This window comes from Sphaeramia orbicularis, chromosome 5, assembly GCF_902148855.1.
Source record: "Sphaeramia orbicularis chromosome 5, fSphaOr1.1, whole genome shotgun sequence".
NCBI classification, from domain to species: Eukaryota; Metazoa; Chordata; class Actinopteri; order Kurtiformes; family Apogonidae; genus Sphaeramia; species Sphaeramia orbicularis.
The window spans coordinates 16,954,687-16,974,668 of NC_043961.1; the positions used below are offsets into that span (position 1 = coordinate 16,954,687).

Genomic DNA, 19,982 nt, shown 5'->3' on the forward strand with positions numbered 1-19,982 from the left:
AATTACGAAAATTAAATGGTCAAATATGTACGGTTGTGTTGACATTTTATTGACTACAAACGTGTTAGAACCCGTTCATCTCACAGACGAGTTCGTTCAGAATCAGCTTTATCACAAATCAACAGACTCGATGTTGTTCACTTCTCATACATTCCCGTTGCGCTGTTTTCTCATTTGATCTCTGCTCAGTGCATTTGCCCGTAGACGCTCAGCGTCCATGCACTTCAATGGGACTGAGTGGAGCAGTTATTTCGTTGCCTCAAAACTGGACGGTAATTGGATAAATGCCACAATGTTGTCCCGCCCCCGGAATCTCAGCATCTCTGGGGGTTAATGGACCTGTGGGCGGAGCTCAGCCGGGCTGGACGCTGAGCTTCCACGCACTGACTGGAGGATCAGTTGAAAGGCTGAATCCCGTTTGATAGACAGCTAGTTTGAGATCTATTCCCTCACTGACACAGTTCAGTTTAATACCATCATGCATTCTGCTGTGAAATCGAGAGAGAAACCACTACGAAATGACTTGTTCATTTCTTGCACTGTAAATAAAACACACTCATTGTACTTCCTTGTTTCAATTTAACATCATTTCAATGTTTTCTTGTTTAGTTGGTACAATAAGGTCACTGACCATTTTCTTAAAAAGGAACTAAGGGCCGAATTTATGTTTAAATAACTTGACTTTTTTTAATGTAAGCCGACACTGAGCTTCCCCTCTCTGAAAGGCGAGCAGCCGCCACTGGATCAGCCATTGGGCCTTTGGAAAGTACCAGTAATAAACCCTTTGTCACTTTATCCTTTACACTCCTTTTTATTCCTTCCTGATTAGCAGTGTTATAAAATACCAGGGGCCTCATGTACAAAGACTTGCGTGGATTTCATACTGAAACCTGCCGTACGCCCAAATCCAGAAAAGTCCGAACGCACAAAAAAATCCAGATGTATAAAACTGAGCGTACGCCCGAATCCAAGTACACTTCCTTTATACATCCCAATCAGCGTGGAATTGACCACATATGTTGGAGTACTTGACTCCTCCCTCTCCACGCCCACATTTAAATATGCTAATCAGTATAAACGGGGTCTGCAGGTGGGATTCCCTCTGGGATTCCCCTGTCTGCAGGATCAGACGATGACGTCAAGGTGGACGCGAAGCGGAGGCCAAAACAGGCGGAAGGAGAAAAGAGACGAACTCAGACTGTTTGAGGAAAGAGTCGCCGATATTTTGGGTGACACTTTCCTTACGGGGCTGATGCGGATCACCCCCAAGATAAATATATATTTAGTATTTGTGTATCTCACACATTAGTTCATTCTACGGGTCATGCAACAGTCTGATCACAGCCAAACAGGATAAAGGTTCATGCGTGATCATGTCAGGATATAGGAAATCAAAGACTTTGACTCATGTTTAATCACTCAAATTATTATTTTCCAACAATGAGACAGAAGACGGTCAGACCCAGTATCATCCTCCTGTCACAGAGGCTCCTGTTGCCTCCCCAGTGTTAGCTGGTCCTCCGGTCCGCCACAGCCCACTGCTGATGTCCATCAGACCGGCATGGGTCTGTACTGACCCGAGTCACATTAGGACATCGTGAGGACAATCGGCGGAGTCAATGAGCGACTGGACCGACTAATAAATGTTCTCACAGACATGAACACTATATTTATCAACCAATGAATTTTATGTCCTTGTCTCTTTGCTGTTGCTGAATGTCCATCCGGGCAGGATTGGCATTGATGGATACAGGGTCTAATTGGTTCTGGTTCTGGCTCTGTTGGTGGATGTGCTGCTCTGACAGTAGGATGACATGCCGATGTGTTCATTGTTCTTCTGTGTATCTCCGATGTGCACATTGGAGGAATGACCTTTTTCACATTATTAACAGTTTCCCAGTGTCACCTCTAAGTGTCGCCAATGGTTCCAAAGCACTAAAAACGTGCGTACGCCAGCTATGGACTTGGCGTGAAGGACCGCACATTTCCACGGTCACTTCACTCTTTATACATCTGAACGTGAGCGTGGAAAAGGGTGTACGCTAGGTTTTTGTGCGTACGCACGCTTTATACACGAGGCCCCAGGTCCCTAAATTCCCCTTTAGTGTTTTAAAGAAGTAGTGAGAAGTATAATAGTGATACAATGTGTATAATGTGGTCAGATCTGTGCAGTTATTTAGTCATTTCATACAATTAAATTGTATGCATGAATTCATGTACAAAGAAGCATTGTCAGCTTTGCAACTGGAGGAAACCTTTCTATCATTTATCACATTTCCTGTGATGTGATCAATGACAGACATTTGCAAACACTTAAAGGGGTCATATTTTGCTAAACCCACTTTTATTAGTCTTTGGAACATTTATTTGTGTATTTGGACCTTATTAGTTCAAAAAGTCTGAATTTGAACCCTGCAGGGGCTGCAAAGCTATCTTTATATTAATTTTGGCAAAAATCCAGTGGATTTCTACAACTGATTTCAATTTCTGCTTAATTTGTTACGTTTTATAACTAGTTACATCACATCATGTGCACATATAAGGTTAAGACTTCCGACGAACATTTCTCCGAGTACGACATAATTGTTTGTCAGCAGCAGCGGTTGTAGTAAAAAGTGAAAATATGCCCAAACTTCCAGCTGATTACCTAAAATGTTCAGTTGTTGGGTGTATTAACAAACACCAGTGGCTGAACAGGACAGGGCTGAAGATGGGCCCGTGGAGTTGAATTAATGAATAATTCAGACCTAAACGTAGCATTTACAGTTTATGTAGCCCACAGGGAAACGTTTTAAAATGCATAATTCCATTTTAAAAAAGCAAAATATCCCTCCTTTAAGTTAAAATAAAAACAGACTCCATCACTCATTTGTTGCATTGATTTATGACAAGTTTAGGAAAAACTCAATATATTATCAGTGATGATCTGAAAATTAAAAACAAAATATGATTAAATTACAATTTATATAGCAGCAATGTATTATACATTATTATAACAATTACTACATAAACTCTCAGGAATGTGCCTATAGTTTGCTTCGGTTTTTGGCTGGTTTCACTCTAAGGACGCCCTCCTGGGAACATGAGACAGCCAGTACCCCATCCCTCCTCCACATACGACCTTGAACCAGCCCACGACTGCCACCTACAGGATACAACACAAACCACGTCAACAAAGAAGGTGGAACGACAGGTTCCATGACACGTAGTTAGTGTAAGACAGGGGTCACCAACCCCAGTCCTCGAGATCTACTATCCTGCATATTTTAGATCAGGGGTGTCCAATCCTGGTCCTCAAGGGCCGGTATCCTGTATGTTTTCGATTTTTCCCTCTTCCAGCACACCTGACTGTCATTACACTGGTCTACAATTTTTTTTAGAAATGATTTGCTTCAGAGATTAAATGTGCTAAATGTTATGTGTTTTAATAAGATTAATTGGAAAATAAATGACAAAAGTGCCGGTTTGCTGATGTTTTCAAGGTATATGATTAAGTGTTATTACGCATATATATTGGTTTATGTACATTTATATAATGGTTTTATAAATCTTCCACTAAATAGAACCTGTAAAGTGAATGTATTCTAATGTGCAGACAGTGTTTTGAAGTAGATCTTGTAGCTCTGAGACAAATATTCCTTTTGAGTCAAACCCATTCTCTTGTTAATTCTTGAATTTCACATTTTGATCCAAGGCTGTATCTTGGAAAGTTCAGCCAACCAGCATTTTTTACTTGATTTTTCTTTATCAGTGACTCTCGTGGTAAAATTTCATTACTTTTATTCTGGAAGCATTTTCCTTGTAGACCAGTGTTATCAGGCTTCAGCAGAGCTTGATGATAGGTTTATCATTTGAATCAGGTGTGTTAGAAGAGGGACACATCTAAAACATGCAGGATAGTAGCTCTCGAGGACCAGGATTGGTGACCCCTGGTGTTAGACATGAAACAGCTTTAAGTTACAATATCACTGGACTTGTTACAACAACATAACTTCATCTTTGTACACCTTTTTTCTGAATTTTACCATGTATATATCCTATATTACCTGTGTATATTCTTATTTGTTGCACATATTTCTCATCTGTAGTAGAGTTAGCTTTTTGTATATATCAGTAGTTTTTTGTAGTACTTTAGTAGTACATGCATATTTAAAATTTGATAGCTTTCGAACACTGCTTACATTTTTCAGTATTTTGTATGATATTTTGTGTGGCATTTTTCATACAGTCCTTTTTTTGCACTAATTGTTTTTGCTGCAAAACAAATTTTCATTGTTCCTGTGACTTTTGTTTATTTATTAGGATCCCCATGGATGTTCCTGTGACAGTGACAATACAGATCTATTCTATTCTATTCTATTGCACTAGTGAATTGACCCATGAGGATCCACGGGTTCTAGATGTGGTTGTTGTTATGCTGTTGTGTATTCGTGTATGCTGTACCACATTTGTCCAGCAGTCACCGCCAAAGCATTCTGGGTATAGCAATGTGATTGTAAGGCTATTATATTCCAAAATTACTAATATCTCCCAAAATACTGGTCCTATTAACTTGCCATTTTCACTAGTCTGTTCCTTGACCAAAAATACATAAGTATGCCAAACTGCAGCAGTCAGATCTTTCTGAATTTTGTGTGAATCCCGAGACACACACACACGCACACATAGGCCACTTGGCTTTGACAATATAGATTCTATTCTATTCTATTCTATTCTATTCTATTCTATTCTATTCTATTCTATTCATCAAACCTTAATGCAGACATGTCAAAAGCATCTTCTTCAGCAACCGATAGAATAGGAATCTTCTGCTAAGACACTTCTGTGAGCCAATCGACCCAGAGCCTAGTTCTGTCTGAGGTTTTTACTTTCGTAAAAGTTCTTCCTCTCCCCTGTCACTTTGGGTTTCCTCTGTGTATAGTCTAGTTAGTCTCTACAACAGTTCACAGTACCCCCGCCCCCAAGGCACTGTATGTAATTATGAATATGATTACAATACAAATATAACTGATTTGAATCAAATATCAAACTTTTCCAATAATCTTGGACCAGGGATAATCCAAGTCTAGGAAACTGGTTGTATGAGAAATAATATAAAATTAAACTGAAATGCGTATAAAAAATTATGGTATGCAGAAGAAAACTGTAAATTTAAGAACAACCCAATCACCAGTTGAATAAATATTACCTCAGGTGCAGTAGATATGAACCTACATTACTTAAAACTTAAAGCCAGAACAATAAACTAGAACAAAGTGAAACCAATAAGTGGATGAAATACTGACCTGCCCATGGACTCTCACACTCATATAACATCCACTCATCGCTGCGGAAGGTGCTGTGGAACCACATGGAATGGTCTAGAGAGGCCATGAAATGGGCTCTGTAGTTTGGATAAGGCATCAGCGCTGTGCTCAGAAATGCATAGTCTGACACATAAGCAGCCACACAGCAATGCAGCTTCATGTTTCCTTCACCTGCAAACACACACACACACACACACACCACATCTGTCACCAAACGCTGCACACACTGTATGCTGTGTAACAACTTTTCCATCCAATTAAGTTTATTATATTTTTCCATCTCCATGATCCTTTTGTAATGCAGTTCTTATAAATTGCTCATGAAAATAGGTCATACAAACACAGCTAAGACAAAAACAATTCTTTAAATTATTTAATTAAAATTAAAATGAATACAGTGAAGGAGGAATGTCACTGTTTTGTCATTATGGTTGAATAATTGTTATCCTGTTTTATTGTTCATTGTGTATCATGGATGTGTTTTCTATAGTTCTGACTTTATATGGCTGATACCTTGGCCAGGTCTCCCTTGCAAAAGAGATTTCTAATCTCAATGGGACTTGCCGGTTAAATAAAGGTAAATAAATACATAAATATAATTCTTCCTCATTCTACCCACGTATGCACCTATTTCCATTGGCTTTTAATACAAGTCTGTGAATTTTATTTGTTTTATCTTCTGGTTGTGTTTCAAATGCCATTTATCCTACTTTTAAAAATCAGTTTTAGTCTTTATCTTGTATTTATTCTAATTTTACTAGGTTTAGCATATCTTGTATTTGTATCTCCAACTTTGTACAGCACTTTTCATTGTTTTAAATGAGCTATAGAAATAAACTTGACCTTCACATACCCTCATCAACAAATATGGACCTAGTGCTATTCCCATTCCCACATCTAATTTTGAAACATAGTGTTGGAGCTAGTTTTATCGTGTCCTAAACTGTGGATTTACTATGGGCGTGTCATATTGTGCACGCAGGAAATAATGGACAGAGAAGACCAGAGACAGTGAAGTTAATGAAAAAAACTTAAGTGGTCTGTTGTTGAAATACAGTACAAGATGGAGAAGCTGGGAAGATGCAAGCTGAAACAGTTGAAAGAGTTGGAACAAATGGTAACAAATAATAAACTATTTTTAACACTTAAAATCAATTAACAAAACAAGAAAATAGATTTATCCAAAAGCTGGATGGGGTCAAATGTTATTCCATTATGCAGTGCCCTCCATTGACCACTGCTGATTACTATTATGATTCCATTCAAAAATATGATCACTACATAGCACTAAGGTTCTAATAGTCCCCAGCAGAACCGGATCAAGAACCACAACTAATTTGGTGGAAAGGTTCGACATGTGTAGCATTAAATATTATTCAGTACAGTGGAAAGAAAGCATGATGAAGTATTGAAATTTCTGAGTTTTCAACAGGAATTGGTTATTAAAATGTTACCTGATCTGTTTTTATGCCACAACTTGGGGCAAACACAATGTTCTTAACTTGATACCAACAGATAATTATAATATTTCAGTATTAACAGAACATATCTATTGAAAACTCATTGCGCTGCCGGAAAAAGTAATTGAATCCTGGAATTTAATACCTGCTTGAACCTCTTTTGGCAGCAAAAACCAACCATGCACTTCCTTTAGCTGCGGATCAGTTGGAGTTGTCATTATTTATAAGCTATTATGTAATTATTTTACTGGTCTGACCTGTGTGAGGTCAAATTGGACTGTATGTGGCCCCTGAACTAAAAGTTTGACATCCGTGAATTAAAACATTTAATATAATATTTGATCAGTATTAGATTAACAACATTGTATTTGTCTGTACTGTTGACTTAGATACTCATCAGATCACATTTTGGACGAATTTGTGCAGAAAACTGTGAATTTTCAAAGGCTTTCACATATACATTTTAAGGTGATGTGATTAAATTACCAATATGTCCTCGTGCTCGCACCCAGAATACCATCTTGGGCTCAGTCGCAGCAAATCTGTAAAATGTTGGAGGACTGACAGGCTTTATCTCGATAGGGACTTCATTAGCCAGCAGTTTGTTAAGGCCCTGTTTTGCATTTTCTGCCAGGTCAGGTTTACTGTGAAAAAACAAAAGGAGAGACGAACACATCATGACTGAATATACTTTTTGAGTCCAGTACCATTCAGGAATGTCAAACTTATTAGAGTTCAGGTTCCACATTTAACCCAGTATGATCTGAAGTGGGCTGAACCAGTAAAATAATAGCATAATGATGTATAAATAATAGCAGCACCAGAGTTTTCTGTAGTCTTAGAATGAAAAAAGTTCAATTAAATTGCAAAAAAAGTTCACATTTACTTCTTTAAAAAAATGTGAATAATATGAACCACCTGACATTTCTTAAGAAAAATATGTGTAATTTTATCAATATTCTGCCTCAGGTTATCATTTAAACATGTACATTACAACTTAGAGTTCACAGTGGATCTACAAATACACAAAACATTTAATAATAGACAGGATATTGTTAAACTACACTTACTTCTTTTAATACATTTCAGGTTGTTCACATTTGTTCAGGTTATTTAATATAATATTACTTCTTTTTTTTTTTTAGCTTTTGAAATTTGGAGTTGTCATTATTTATACATTATGATAGTATTTTACTCATCTGACTCACTTGAGATAAAACTGGGCTGAATGTAAAACATGAACTGCATTCATTGTTAATATCGTTAGTGTCATTTTATCTTTTCATAAATTTATCCCATGGGCCTGCTCGGACCCTTTGGCGGGCTGAGTTTGGCCCACGGGCCATATGTTTGACACTCCTGCTTTAGTTTATACTATAAGTCAGAGGGTTTGCTTTGACATGTTTGCTCCACCTGAGGTAGGACTGGATGAGCTCCTCCACAGTAGGGAGGTCTTCAGGCTGAGGGACGACAGGCATGGTGAACTGGTGCTGAACTGGACTCGGCTGCAGCATCTGGAAGGACGCCTGGCAGATCAGGATGGGCTGTCCATGTTGGATGGCCTTCACAGAACGCACTGAGAAACTGCGACCATCCCTCGTGCGGTCCACCTGGTACAAAACCGGCACCTTCGGGTCCCCTTAATCAATCACATCCACCAGACAACAGTTCAGGCTCGTTACGACCAATTTATTTACTATCATTATGTTGATTTGTACATTAGAATCATACATTATCATACATTCTTTTACATTTTCATTCTAATTCTATATTTAAGTAAATATTTATATAAAGACCAAAATTCTTACTTTTCTCATTATAAATTGTTACTGTTGGCCGGAAACCGCTGATGTCCAAAATGGTTATTTTTTAAGAAACTGGAAAAACTACGTATATTCTAAATAAATGAATGGCATTAAGAGATGTAGTCACAAGCTGTTCTCAACACTTTTTATTGGTTAAATATTTCTAAAACCATCACCTGACCTGATCTTACCTCACCTTATCTTATTCAATTCAAGTCTCATCAACCTCCATCTCACCTGCCCGCACAAAGTAGCAGTGTAGAGAATGCGCATAGATATTATCACTGACGGATTTGGCAGCAGCAACGAGGGCCTGACCAACAATCTGACCCCCAAACAAACGCTGGGTGCGGGGTACCCAATGGTGTGTCCCTCTGGAAAAATAAATACACAAACACCAGAAAATCAGGCAGCATCACATGAATGTTTTACATTGAGAGGTGTAGAGTAAATCAGAGCTGATGTATGAGGTTTTAGTTTTTAATAGGGCTGAGTAAAAAAAAATATTTGATCGATTTTAGAACAATTTCATTTTACTTTTGTGTCATCGATTAATAGTTGTTTTACTATTGTAGGACTGAGGTCCAAGCAGAAACAGTGGTTAGATGTGAACACTGTGTGCCTGCCAAGCTCTGCTCTCCTGATAACACACACAATAATGGCATTAACCAGCGGATCGTATAGTGGCTAACTTTGCATGCTAGCTTTAGCACAGATGGTAAACTCATTAAAAACTCAACATTAGCAAACTCAAAACTCTACAGAATTCTTACAGTATGAGGTGGATATTACAACCACCAAGTTATAGAAGTTTGGCCTCCTTTAACTAATGAATAATAACTTTAATGAACTTTTATTGGCAGAGCTCACCTCAAACCACTTGTTCACAAACTGAGCCTGGAGGTCACTTGGGCATCTTCGGAATTTTGTCGCAACGTGCATTGTGGGAAGCGAAGGCTCGCGCAGCCACCTGACAGCAGCAGCTGGAACAGACACGATGCAGAAATGGCAGGAGCTCCCTTCCCTCTGCACATATTCCTCCAGCCATTTCCTCGTTTCAGCTGTTTCTGCATCGTGTTTGTTTCATCCATATAATACCATATGGTTGCACTGTGAGGTGGCTGCGTGAACCTCCCTTTCCCACAACGCACGTCGCGACAAAATTCCGAAGATGCCTGAGTGACCTCCCGGCTCAGTTTGTAAACAAATGGTTTGTTTATGGTGGATGGCACTTCGGAATTGCTCACCATAATGCAAAAGACTCAGGTGAATAATCACAGAAAGACTTACAGATTTGTGATACTTAGGCTATGACTGAGGTTTTTACAGATTTGATGAAAAATTGGTAACGAAAGTCACCCGCACCTTTAACTTTGGGGCCATGTTTAACCAATCTGCATCCAGGTCCAGGTTAGAGCCAGAGCAATATGGGATTTTTGGGGCCGATGTTGATACTGATATTGGGGGCTAAAAAAAGCCAATATCCGATATATTGGTCGATGACCAATATATATTAGCTGATATATGAAATAAGAACATTGATAAACACAGGACATAATAGTCTTATATTAGATAATGGTGGACATGTGGGGGGTGAATAGTTCGTAAGTAAGGGGAGATAGTGGTCCGTGATTGTTGGCGCAGGGGTAAATATCTGTGATTGTCAGAGCAGGGGATAGCGGTCCATGATTGTCAAAGTAAAAGTGAACAGGCTTTACTATTACTCTGACTCTCTGGGCAGCACAGACACACAGAAGCAGAGCGACAGAATCTCTGTGCAGCCAAAAAGTTAATACATCAGTTACATATTGACCGATGTTGATTAATTGGTGATACACTATAGTCCAGATTATCCAAGACTATGAAAAGATGCATCTACATGTTGACTCATATTTACGATGGAGATAATAATGGACCCTTCTGGTTCTAAAACTGGTTATTAACCCTTACTTATTAGTTCTGTTACATATGAAACATTATGACAGTCATCAAAACATAGCCCTATAATTTCCTCTACATCTGTGATCTGGAATCTAAATGATGTGTCATGAGTCTGTCAGATGGATTTGGGATGGTGGGTTTCCACCAGCGGGCCTATCTCTGAAAAAGAGATGATTAGGACCTTATAACGGCAGGGTTTTCTGTACCATTATAAGGCTTAAGAGCAGAACCTGAGCCACTCTGGACATCATGTCAATCAAATTTATGTAAAAATCAACTAAGTGATTAAATCTAACTTTAAGTTTAATGTAATCTAAGTTCATGAAATCAAATAATTTTTTTTGAAAGTTTCATGTTAGTCGGTTGTTCATCCATTTCATTGGCTTTAGCAAAGTGTGTTGTTACTTTACACAGTGTGGCAATAATTTTCATGGAAATTAATTTGAAACTATATATTTTTTCTGCTAAAACTGCCTTCAACAAAATTAGGGAAGATGCACCTGAACCATCTAAGAACCCTTAAGGAGGAAGGGAAAACCCTGGTATGTAATGCACAATTCATCTGTGGCGGTTTGATGACGTAATTAAGAAGTTGTTATCATAAACTGATGTATGAATATCCAATAATGTCAGACATTAGTTGTCTGTTGTAGTAGACAAGTTGTCAGCAGTGGCGCAGAAAGGGTCCCCTGGGGCTCCAAGCAAAAATAAATAAATAAATACATACATACATACATACATACATACATACATACATACATACATACAGGTGGGGGAGGGGCAATTTGGACTCAGGGGGCCCCTTCAGATAATTTGAGACAGCTAGTTGTTACTGCAACTTCTCACTGCCGCTGTGTAGTGAACTTATTCTTTAGACTGTGTCAAGTCTGTTGGTCCTTTGGGGGGCCCTGCTGGCTTAGGGGCCCCAAGGAGCTGCCTGCCTTGCCTAATGGCAAGCAGCACCACTGGTTGTCAGCAAGGTTATAATAGTTTTGGATTTTTAATTATAGTTTAGTTTTAATTAGTTTTGACTTTTTTTTCTCTTATTCAGTTAGTTTTAATTAGTTTTTAGAGCAGGTTTGTTAGTTTTTATTAGTTATCGTTTTTTTCCTGAATGCTTAGTTTTAGTTTAGTTTAGTTTAGTTTTAGTATTAGTTTTAGTTATTTCATATGTTTTATCTTCCTCATCATCCTATTCAAAGAAATTAGTGTGGTGTGGATATGGGCTACCCTGGACACTGTATTTGGGGGTCGGGTTAGGGCGGCTCATGGACTGAGCAGAGACACAATGTACCATACAATGTATAAATTCCCTATAGCAGGTTGAGGTGGGGTGCAATCCATACACAACGTCACTTACGTGAAACAATGCGAAGATGTGCAAAGCATGACAGGAGATGCACAATGCAGCCAGCAGTTAAAGCAGATAGAAACATATATAAACCAGCTAACCAGCAGTTAAAGCAGATAGAAACATATATAAACCAGCTAACCAGCAGTTAAAGCAGATAGGAACATATTATAAACCAGCTAACCAGCAGTTAAAGCAGATAGAAACATATATAAACCAGCTAACCAGCAGTTAAAGCAGATAGGAACATATTATAAACCAGCTAACCAGCAGTTAAAGCAGATAGAAACATATATAAACCAGCTAACCAGCAGTTAAAGCAGATAGGAACATATTATAAACCAGCAGTTAAAGCAGATAGGAACCTATTATAAACCAGCTAACCAGCAGTTAAAGCAGACAGAAACATATACAAACCACTTATAAACATATATAACCCAGTTCCTCATCAGTAAACCACACCTTAGCAGATATCTCATCTCTTAATCATCTCCAGTTCCATTATTAGCCAACTTTGCTTCAGTTCAGTTCAGCTAGCTGTTGCTAGTAACATCAAACGTTTTTTTAACATTCTAACAGGTTCCATACCTCTGTAATTGGATTAGTTTTGATCCTCCTCTTTTCTCCTCTTCTAAACTGTGCAGTTCAGGGCTTGGAAGGCCTTTTCATGGTGATAAACTCTCCAGTTTTAACCTGGATGCTAGTCCTGTTTGACTCTGTACTTTAGCTCAGCTCTGTCTGTCACTCACGCGCACACACACGGTACGCCAAAAAAAAAAAAAAAAAAAAACCTGACCCATGTATCACTAAAGTAAACCCCAGACAGGACTGTGCTGCTTTGTCCCAGCTTTAGTCTGTATGTTCCAGGTAGAGTGGGGACCAGAAGACGACTGGAAACCACCAGTGACCACACATGACAGACTGTGTAGTGTTGTATGGTGTCACCAGCTCAAACTGCTGAAGCGAAATAAATTAATTTCATATCAATCCGACATTGACAGAAACGAAAACGAAGGGAATTGTATCCATAATTTTTATACGTTTTAGTTAGTTTTGTAAGCTCACAATACAGTTTCGGTTAGTTATCGTTTTTTTCTTTTAATTAGAGTTTTTATTTATTTCAGTTAACGAAAATGTTTTTTCAATTTTAGTTTTCGTCATTTCGTTCGTTTTCGTTAACGATAATAACCTTGGTTGTCAGACATTTGTTCTGTTAGTCAAAGCCTCATCGTCACTAGTGTGCTTTGTGTTTTTAGCAGCTATTGGAAATCTTTTGTTAAAAATAGGTTTAAAGACACACAGTAATGAATTGGGGACTTAAAGTTTGTATTACCTGTACAGGTCTAGGTCGAGCGTCTCCAGGTTTAAAACGCTGGTTACGAGGACACTCCGGAGGTCCCGGGAGTATTCAGACTCTGAATCCTCTGGACTCACATTTCCAGTGGATCTGGGGGTCGCAGTGGCATCTATTTCATCACAATTATCCGTGGACCTGCCGGCTCCCCTGCCGTTTTCCGCCATGTTTGTTTGACTTGTTCTTCTTCTTCTGTGGTGTCAATAAGCGGAAATCAGTGAGACGATGACGCTCTTTGTCGCCACCTTCTGTTCAGACAAAATACAGTGTTATGGCCAGCTCATTTAGGCCACAGAAGCACATGGGAGACCACACAGTTGACTTGCTGTCATTCATTCATTCAAGCTCTGTTAAGGACACAAAAACTAGGTCCATAGGATAAGATAAAAACATACACAACTAGAAAAGCACTCGGAGAGCGCAGACCTCCGCCAAGGCAGATCATTTTTTTTAAAAGAATTTTCAGCTTTGCTTCCTATGTTAGAATATTTCAGTTTGCATCTATCTATCTATCTATCTATCTATCTATCTATCTATCTATCTATCTATCTATCTATCTATCTATCTATCTATCTATCTATCTATCTATCTATCTATCTATCTATCTATCTATCTATCTATCTATCTATCTATCTATTATAGAGATGGTTATATTTTTAACTACAGTACAATAATGATGGACTTTAGATTCTTGTCCATTATCTTCAACACTTGTTTATACAAACTGTGAAGATGTAATCTACATCATCTCATTAAATGTCCATTTACTGATAGCTATCACACAGATTTAACCCATGGTCACTTTGGTCATTCTTCTTAATGAAACAGTAACAGGTTGAGATATGTTAAACCATTTGATCTAAATCAGAATCAACCTCCTCGGTGTTTGTAGATGAACCACAGACACTAACTGGAGTTTTAACTTGTCACTTATGTCATGTGGAAATATTCGCATTTTTCCACGTTTGTCAGTTAATTTATTTAGTTCTTCCTGAATTTATCACCCATCTTATCATATCTACTGACAGTTATGTACAGTAACTATTATGATGCCTGTTTTTATATTTGACAAAGCAGTTTTGTGGCCTCAAAAACTCAAATGAACTCAAAGGTCATGTACGTTGGCGGGTCTGTCCGTGCTATCTGCATTACATTTTGGTGTCCCCGTTACGTGGTAACATGTATTTTGTCATAACATTTAAGCCAACCAGTGCGTAAAGCACAATACTAGTAGCTCGTTGGAATTTCACATATTGTATGAGGTATACCTCTACACTATCCAACATGATTCAAAGAATAGTTTTTCATGAAAGAGGATCTGTACAGCAAATGATTCCATGTACTGCAGGCAAAACAGTAAGACCGTGGAAGGCAAATGACAAAATACCTGTTACCGTGTAACAGGGACACCAAAATGTAATACAGATAGCACAGACAGACCCTGCAAGCATAAGTAAATGTTCATTCCCCCAGCTGAACACTGCCTGTTGAAGAGGATCAATAATATTTCCTTTTCTCTTAGTGTAATTCTACACATGCAGTCACACTGTCACATTGCTGAAATGTAAATCATCTTCTCAAGGAAGAAAAATTTGTTTTAACAATGAGGAAAAATGTGTCTTGGAACAAGGTAAAAAAGTAATCCTGACACATTGGCACAATTTTTAAATTCTACGTTTGTGAAAAATGTTGTTGGCTTTCACACATAATAGTTTTTTGTCTAAGCCACAGACCAGTATCTGTACATAGACATGTTGGCTGAATGCACCAGTTTCATTTGAAGGCTGAAGTTCACTGTCATTTCCTTGTCCCTTTCATTGAGAAGAAGGACAAGGTTCTGTTCTGTGGATGTAATTAATCTGCTCCAGGAAAGAAAAATAGTTTTAGTGGGAACTTTGTATTGTTCATTTCTGGGGAGGTATTCACATAAGCCTTTTTTGGCTTCTATCCTCTTCTGCTGTTTTATGATGTGCAAATAAATAAAATAAAATAAAACTAAAACATGATTATTGCACAATAACTCATCTCACCTCAACATACATCTTTTATGTCAACTTTTCACCCATAAAGACTAAAACATCCACCAGCAATCAAAACCATCTACTGATCTAAACTGTTTAATACCTGTTGATCCATTAATCCTATCAATGCATGTGAATCATTGGTGTAAAATACAGTTTGTCATCTTCTCATGGTCATCAGGTATGACCCATTTGGACGTTCAGAGGCTCCTTATTTACTGTGGAAACGCCGTCATCTTCTACAACATTGATTCACCAGTAAAACCAATGGAGTTGGATCAATGACAGTGGATGGACATACTGGGTTTATGTTTAGTTAAGGATAGATTTTTACTGATAAAGTCCCATTTTCTTCAGTTTTCACTGTTTCCGATAATAACCCTTAACTTTAATTTGAGCTTTTATGAACATCTACATGATCAGTAAATTACATGTGGGAAAATATCTGATTTTCACTGAAAAAATGCAAAATAGCTGAATATTTTATAATAAATGGTGACAAATCACTTAAGAAATGTTAGATATAGAGAAAAAAAAAAGACATTCGGGAACTTCCACAAAAGTAGCACTGGATCTTTATGGGTTAAAGAATACATTACCAGGAAAACAAGACATGGTGAAACATTTTCACGGAATTTTACATCTTGTTCACTTATATAATTTTGCCCATGAAGTTGAAATTAAATATTTTTCCTTTCCTTATGAAATGATTGTGACAATGTGATATATTCTTGATAGTTAAAGTGTAACTGGGACTCAGTATGGAATCACTGGGCCAGGTCTGAGGTGACCAGGCCCAATGGTGATACTGATGTGTATAAGTAGGAATAAAAAGATGAATGTGTCTGTAGACAACATTATTCTTTTACCTCCTTATATCACCTTATTACTAACACCAGTGAGTACCCATGTCCTGAGTGTAATTCCTTTTAACCCATAAAGACCCACTGCTACTTTTATGACTGTTCCCAAATGAATTTTCTCTCTATTTAACCTTTCTTAAGTGAACTATCACCATTTATTACAATAATATCCTCAGAATTTTAGCTTTTTTTCAGTGAAAATCATGTATTTTTCTATATTTAATTCACTGATCATGTAGCTGTTCATAAAAACTCAGATTAAAGTCGAGGGTTATTATATTAGAAACAGAGAAAAATCAAGAAAAAGTAAATCTATCATTAACTGAACATAAACCCAGTGTCTCCATCCACTGTCATCGATTCAACTCCATGGGTTTTACTGGTGAATCAATGTTGCAGAAGATGACAGTGTTTCCACGGTAACTACAGAACCACTGAACATCCAAATAGGTCATATCTGAAGACCATGAGAAGATGACAAACTGTATTTTACACCAAATATTTCATGTATTGATAGGATTAATGGATCAACAGGTATTAAACAGTTTAGATCAGTAAATGCTTTTGTTCGATGGTTGGATGTTTGGGTTTTTCTGGGTTAAATTCCATTCATTAGGTTTTGACCATTTCCACAATTATCTGCTTTTATCTCTTGTATTTTCATGTAACCTCCATCCAGAAAGGATCACGTTGTTCGGTGCACCCAAGAGACTGTTGTTATGAGGTGATAGTTTCAACCACTGCACCACTGTGTTGTCCATGTGAACACATCAAAACAGTTAAGGGAAGTGCAAAGGTTTTCAATTTTAAGTTGAAGCATCTTAAAAAATAATTTATTGAAACCAGGGTGGAGATAATTACTGTGGTTAAAGATAATTCAAAGTTGTAAGCCAACAATAAACAGGAAAACGCAACCGACTCAGACTACAACAGAGTTTAATGTTAACTAACGCGCTGACCCGTGGGGATCCATGGGGTAGTTTTTATGCTGTGTATTTGTGCATGCTGTACTACATTTGTCCAGCAGTCACCGCCAAAGTGTTCTGGCCATACCAGCATGATTGTAAGGCTATTGTGTTCCAAAATTACTAATATCTCCCAAAACATTGGCCCTATCGACTTGCCGTTTTCACTAGTCTAGTCCTTGACCAAAAATACATACGTATGATAAACTGAAGCAGTCAGCTCTTTCCGGATTTTGTGTGAATTTCAAGACACACACACACGTACACACAGGCCACTTGGCGTTTATTACATAGATGTGTGGCAAAAAGTTTTCAGACACTCTTAAATTTTTTTTACAAAATCTTATTTATTATCATAATATATATGTGGAAAAATCTTTTTTGTGTTTCAAAATGTGTGGATCCATCACACACACACACACACACACACACACACACACACACACACACACACACACACACCCACACACAACACACACACAACACACCCACATAAAAGCAATGATTCAGTGATTTTTTGTTTTTGTTTTTTTTGTTCATTGTTCAGTCAACACACACATGCATGCGCACGCACACACACACACACACACAGACACACAGCATAATCACATCCTGGAAAAGTTTCATTTTCTTGCAGAAACATCTAGTTTTGACTTCAGTGTAACTGAGCACGTGCAGAATTGTTTGAATTTCCCCCTGGGATCAATAAAGTCTATCTATCTATCTATCTATCTATCTATCTATCTATCTATCTATCTATCTATCTATCTATCTATCTATCTATCTATCTATCTATCTATCTATCTATCTATCTATCTATCTATCTATCTATCTATCTATCTATCTATCTATCTATCTGTCAGAAGGAACGCATGGGTTTGGAGAATGAAACAATATTGGGCCCAATTCAATGACCAAAGAGGGATTTTTAATGCAAAATATCACAAATATATGGGGTTAACAAAAACTTTTTTCCATCACTGTAGCTTGAAGAATCATTTATTAAAACCAAGGTGAAGATGATCACAGTGATTTGACAGACTTTAAACTAATAAGTTAACAATTCAGCACCTGAACACAACATCTAATGAATGTACAAGAGTTATGTTGCATTATCATCAGTATCCTCATGCAATCACTTCCAATAATGTGCAAAAACCCTGTATAACGTAAACTATCTGCAATAAGTCATGCAATAATCTCCCTCGCAATAATAATGCAATAATTATTCAATACTTATCCAATCATACATGCACCTTACATACCATTAATGTTGTGTCTATTCATATTTTATGTATATTTGTATTTGCATTCAACTTTGAGTTCCATTCTGTTTTACTTTTACTATTATTATTATTATTATTATTATTATTATTATTATTATTATTATTATATTTTACTTTCTTATCTTGTTTTAAGTTTTTGTAATCTTACATTTGCTCTATACTTATTTATTGAAGTATTGGTTTTTTATTAATATGGCTGCACTCCTAATTTTATTATACACACAATGACAATAAAGGTTATTGTGTTGTATTGTATTGTATTCTATTGTATTGCATTCTAATCTATTCTATTCTAAATATCTCTACAATGACTTAAGTGAATTATTTTTTTATTATAATTATTCACACAAGCCAAGAATAGAATCTTTGTTCACATTCCATTAACTTATTATATTTTTTCCCCCACTGTAATCACCTCAGACTGTTTCCTTAAAAATATAATATAACATCCATGTATTCTCACAGCAGATTCTTGGCTGCCAGTGTTCGTGACTCATTTTGGCGTGTGCTTGGCATGTCTTCTGCTTCATGATAAAACATATTATTGTCTTCAGATTCTTCCTCATACTTCAGCAATGCTGTGTCGCATGATGCCGCCATTATGTCTCTATAAAATGATGGGATGGACCAATTGGCAACACAGAGTCTTGTCCAACCTCAGCTAGAACTGTCTGACTCAGAAGACACCTGCCTCAGCTGTCTCATACCTGCAACAGGTAAGGACCAGATGATGGTGATGGACTGGGATTAGTCAAAGCTTTTCACCATGCAACTGATTTTTTTGCGCTTCTTCTTCTTTTCTTTTCTCCGTCTTTTAATTTAACACTTAATGTAATGGAAATCCAATTGTGTTGCTTTATTGCTGTTATTTGTGTCTATCACCATAACGTTATATCACATTTGGACACTAATAATTTAGAGGACCAGGGGTATCACATAAATACACAGGATTAAGTGAATATCAAATTAAAATTTGTTTAAGTCACTAAATAATGTTATGATTGTTTTTTTTTTAAATCTGTAAATAAACAAATAAAGTATGTAAAATTTCAGTTTCTTTAATTTACATTTTAATTGCAATCAAAACCAGAATTAAGTCAATTAAATATTAATCCAATAGATACATTTAAGACTGGATCAATTAATACAATATGAAGACAAGGAGCACATTTCCTAAACATTCAAAGTAGAACTACAAATTCATCCAAAGAATTAATCAACTGAATTTTCAAACTAATATAGAAATGTCTCTATTTCATTGAGAAATAGACACGACCAATTGCTTTTCTTTCAACAGTAGGCCATCAGCAATACATTTTACACACTGTATTCACTCATTTTGCACATATAGGTTTTTCTTGTGTGAATTTTGAACTGTATTTATTGTTGCGTGTCTTCTCTCTTGCACTGTGTGGGTCAGTACTCCAACGTCATTGTACTGTGTACATAGTATGATTGTGCAATGACAATAAAGATTTATGTTATGTTATGTTATGTTATGTTATGTTATGTTATGTTATGTTATGTTATCTTATGTTATGTTATGTTATGTTATGTTATGTTATGTTATGTTATCTTATCTTATCTTATCTTATCTTATCTTATTTTACCTGATCTTATCTGATCTTAT

General features: G+C 37.0%; 1 protein-coding gene across 1 annotated transcript; it reads right to left on the reverse strand.

Annotated features, from left to right (window-relative positions):
• Positions 1-2,865: 2,865 nt before the first annotated feature.
• acot8 (acyl-CoA thioesterase 8) lies at positions 2,866-13,396 on the reverse strand. The gene is made up of 6 exons (XM_030134685.1): positions 13,197-13,396; positions 8,809-8,945; positions 8,180-8,405; positions 7,253-7,410; positions 5,286-5,477; positions 2,866-3,145 (listed from the first exon to the last, which is right to left on the reverse strand). Exons 1-6 carry the CDS (start codon positions 13,382-13,384, stop codon positions 3,027-3,029), a joined length of 1,020 nt encoding a protein of 339 aa, XP_029990545.1. The 5' UTR covers positions 13,385-13,396; the 3' UTR covers positions 2,866-3,026.
• Positions 13,397-19,982: the final 6,586 nt, after the last annotated feature.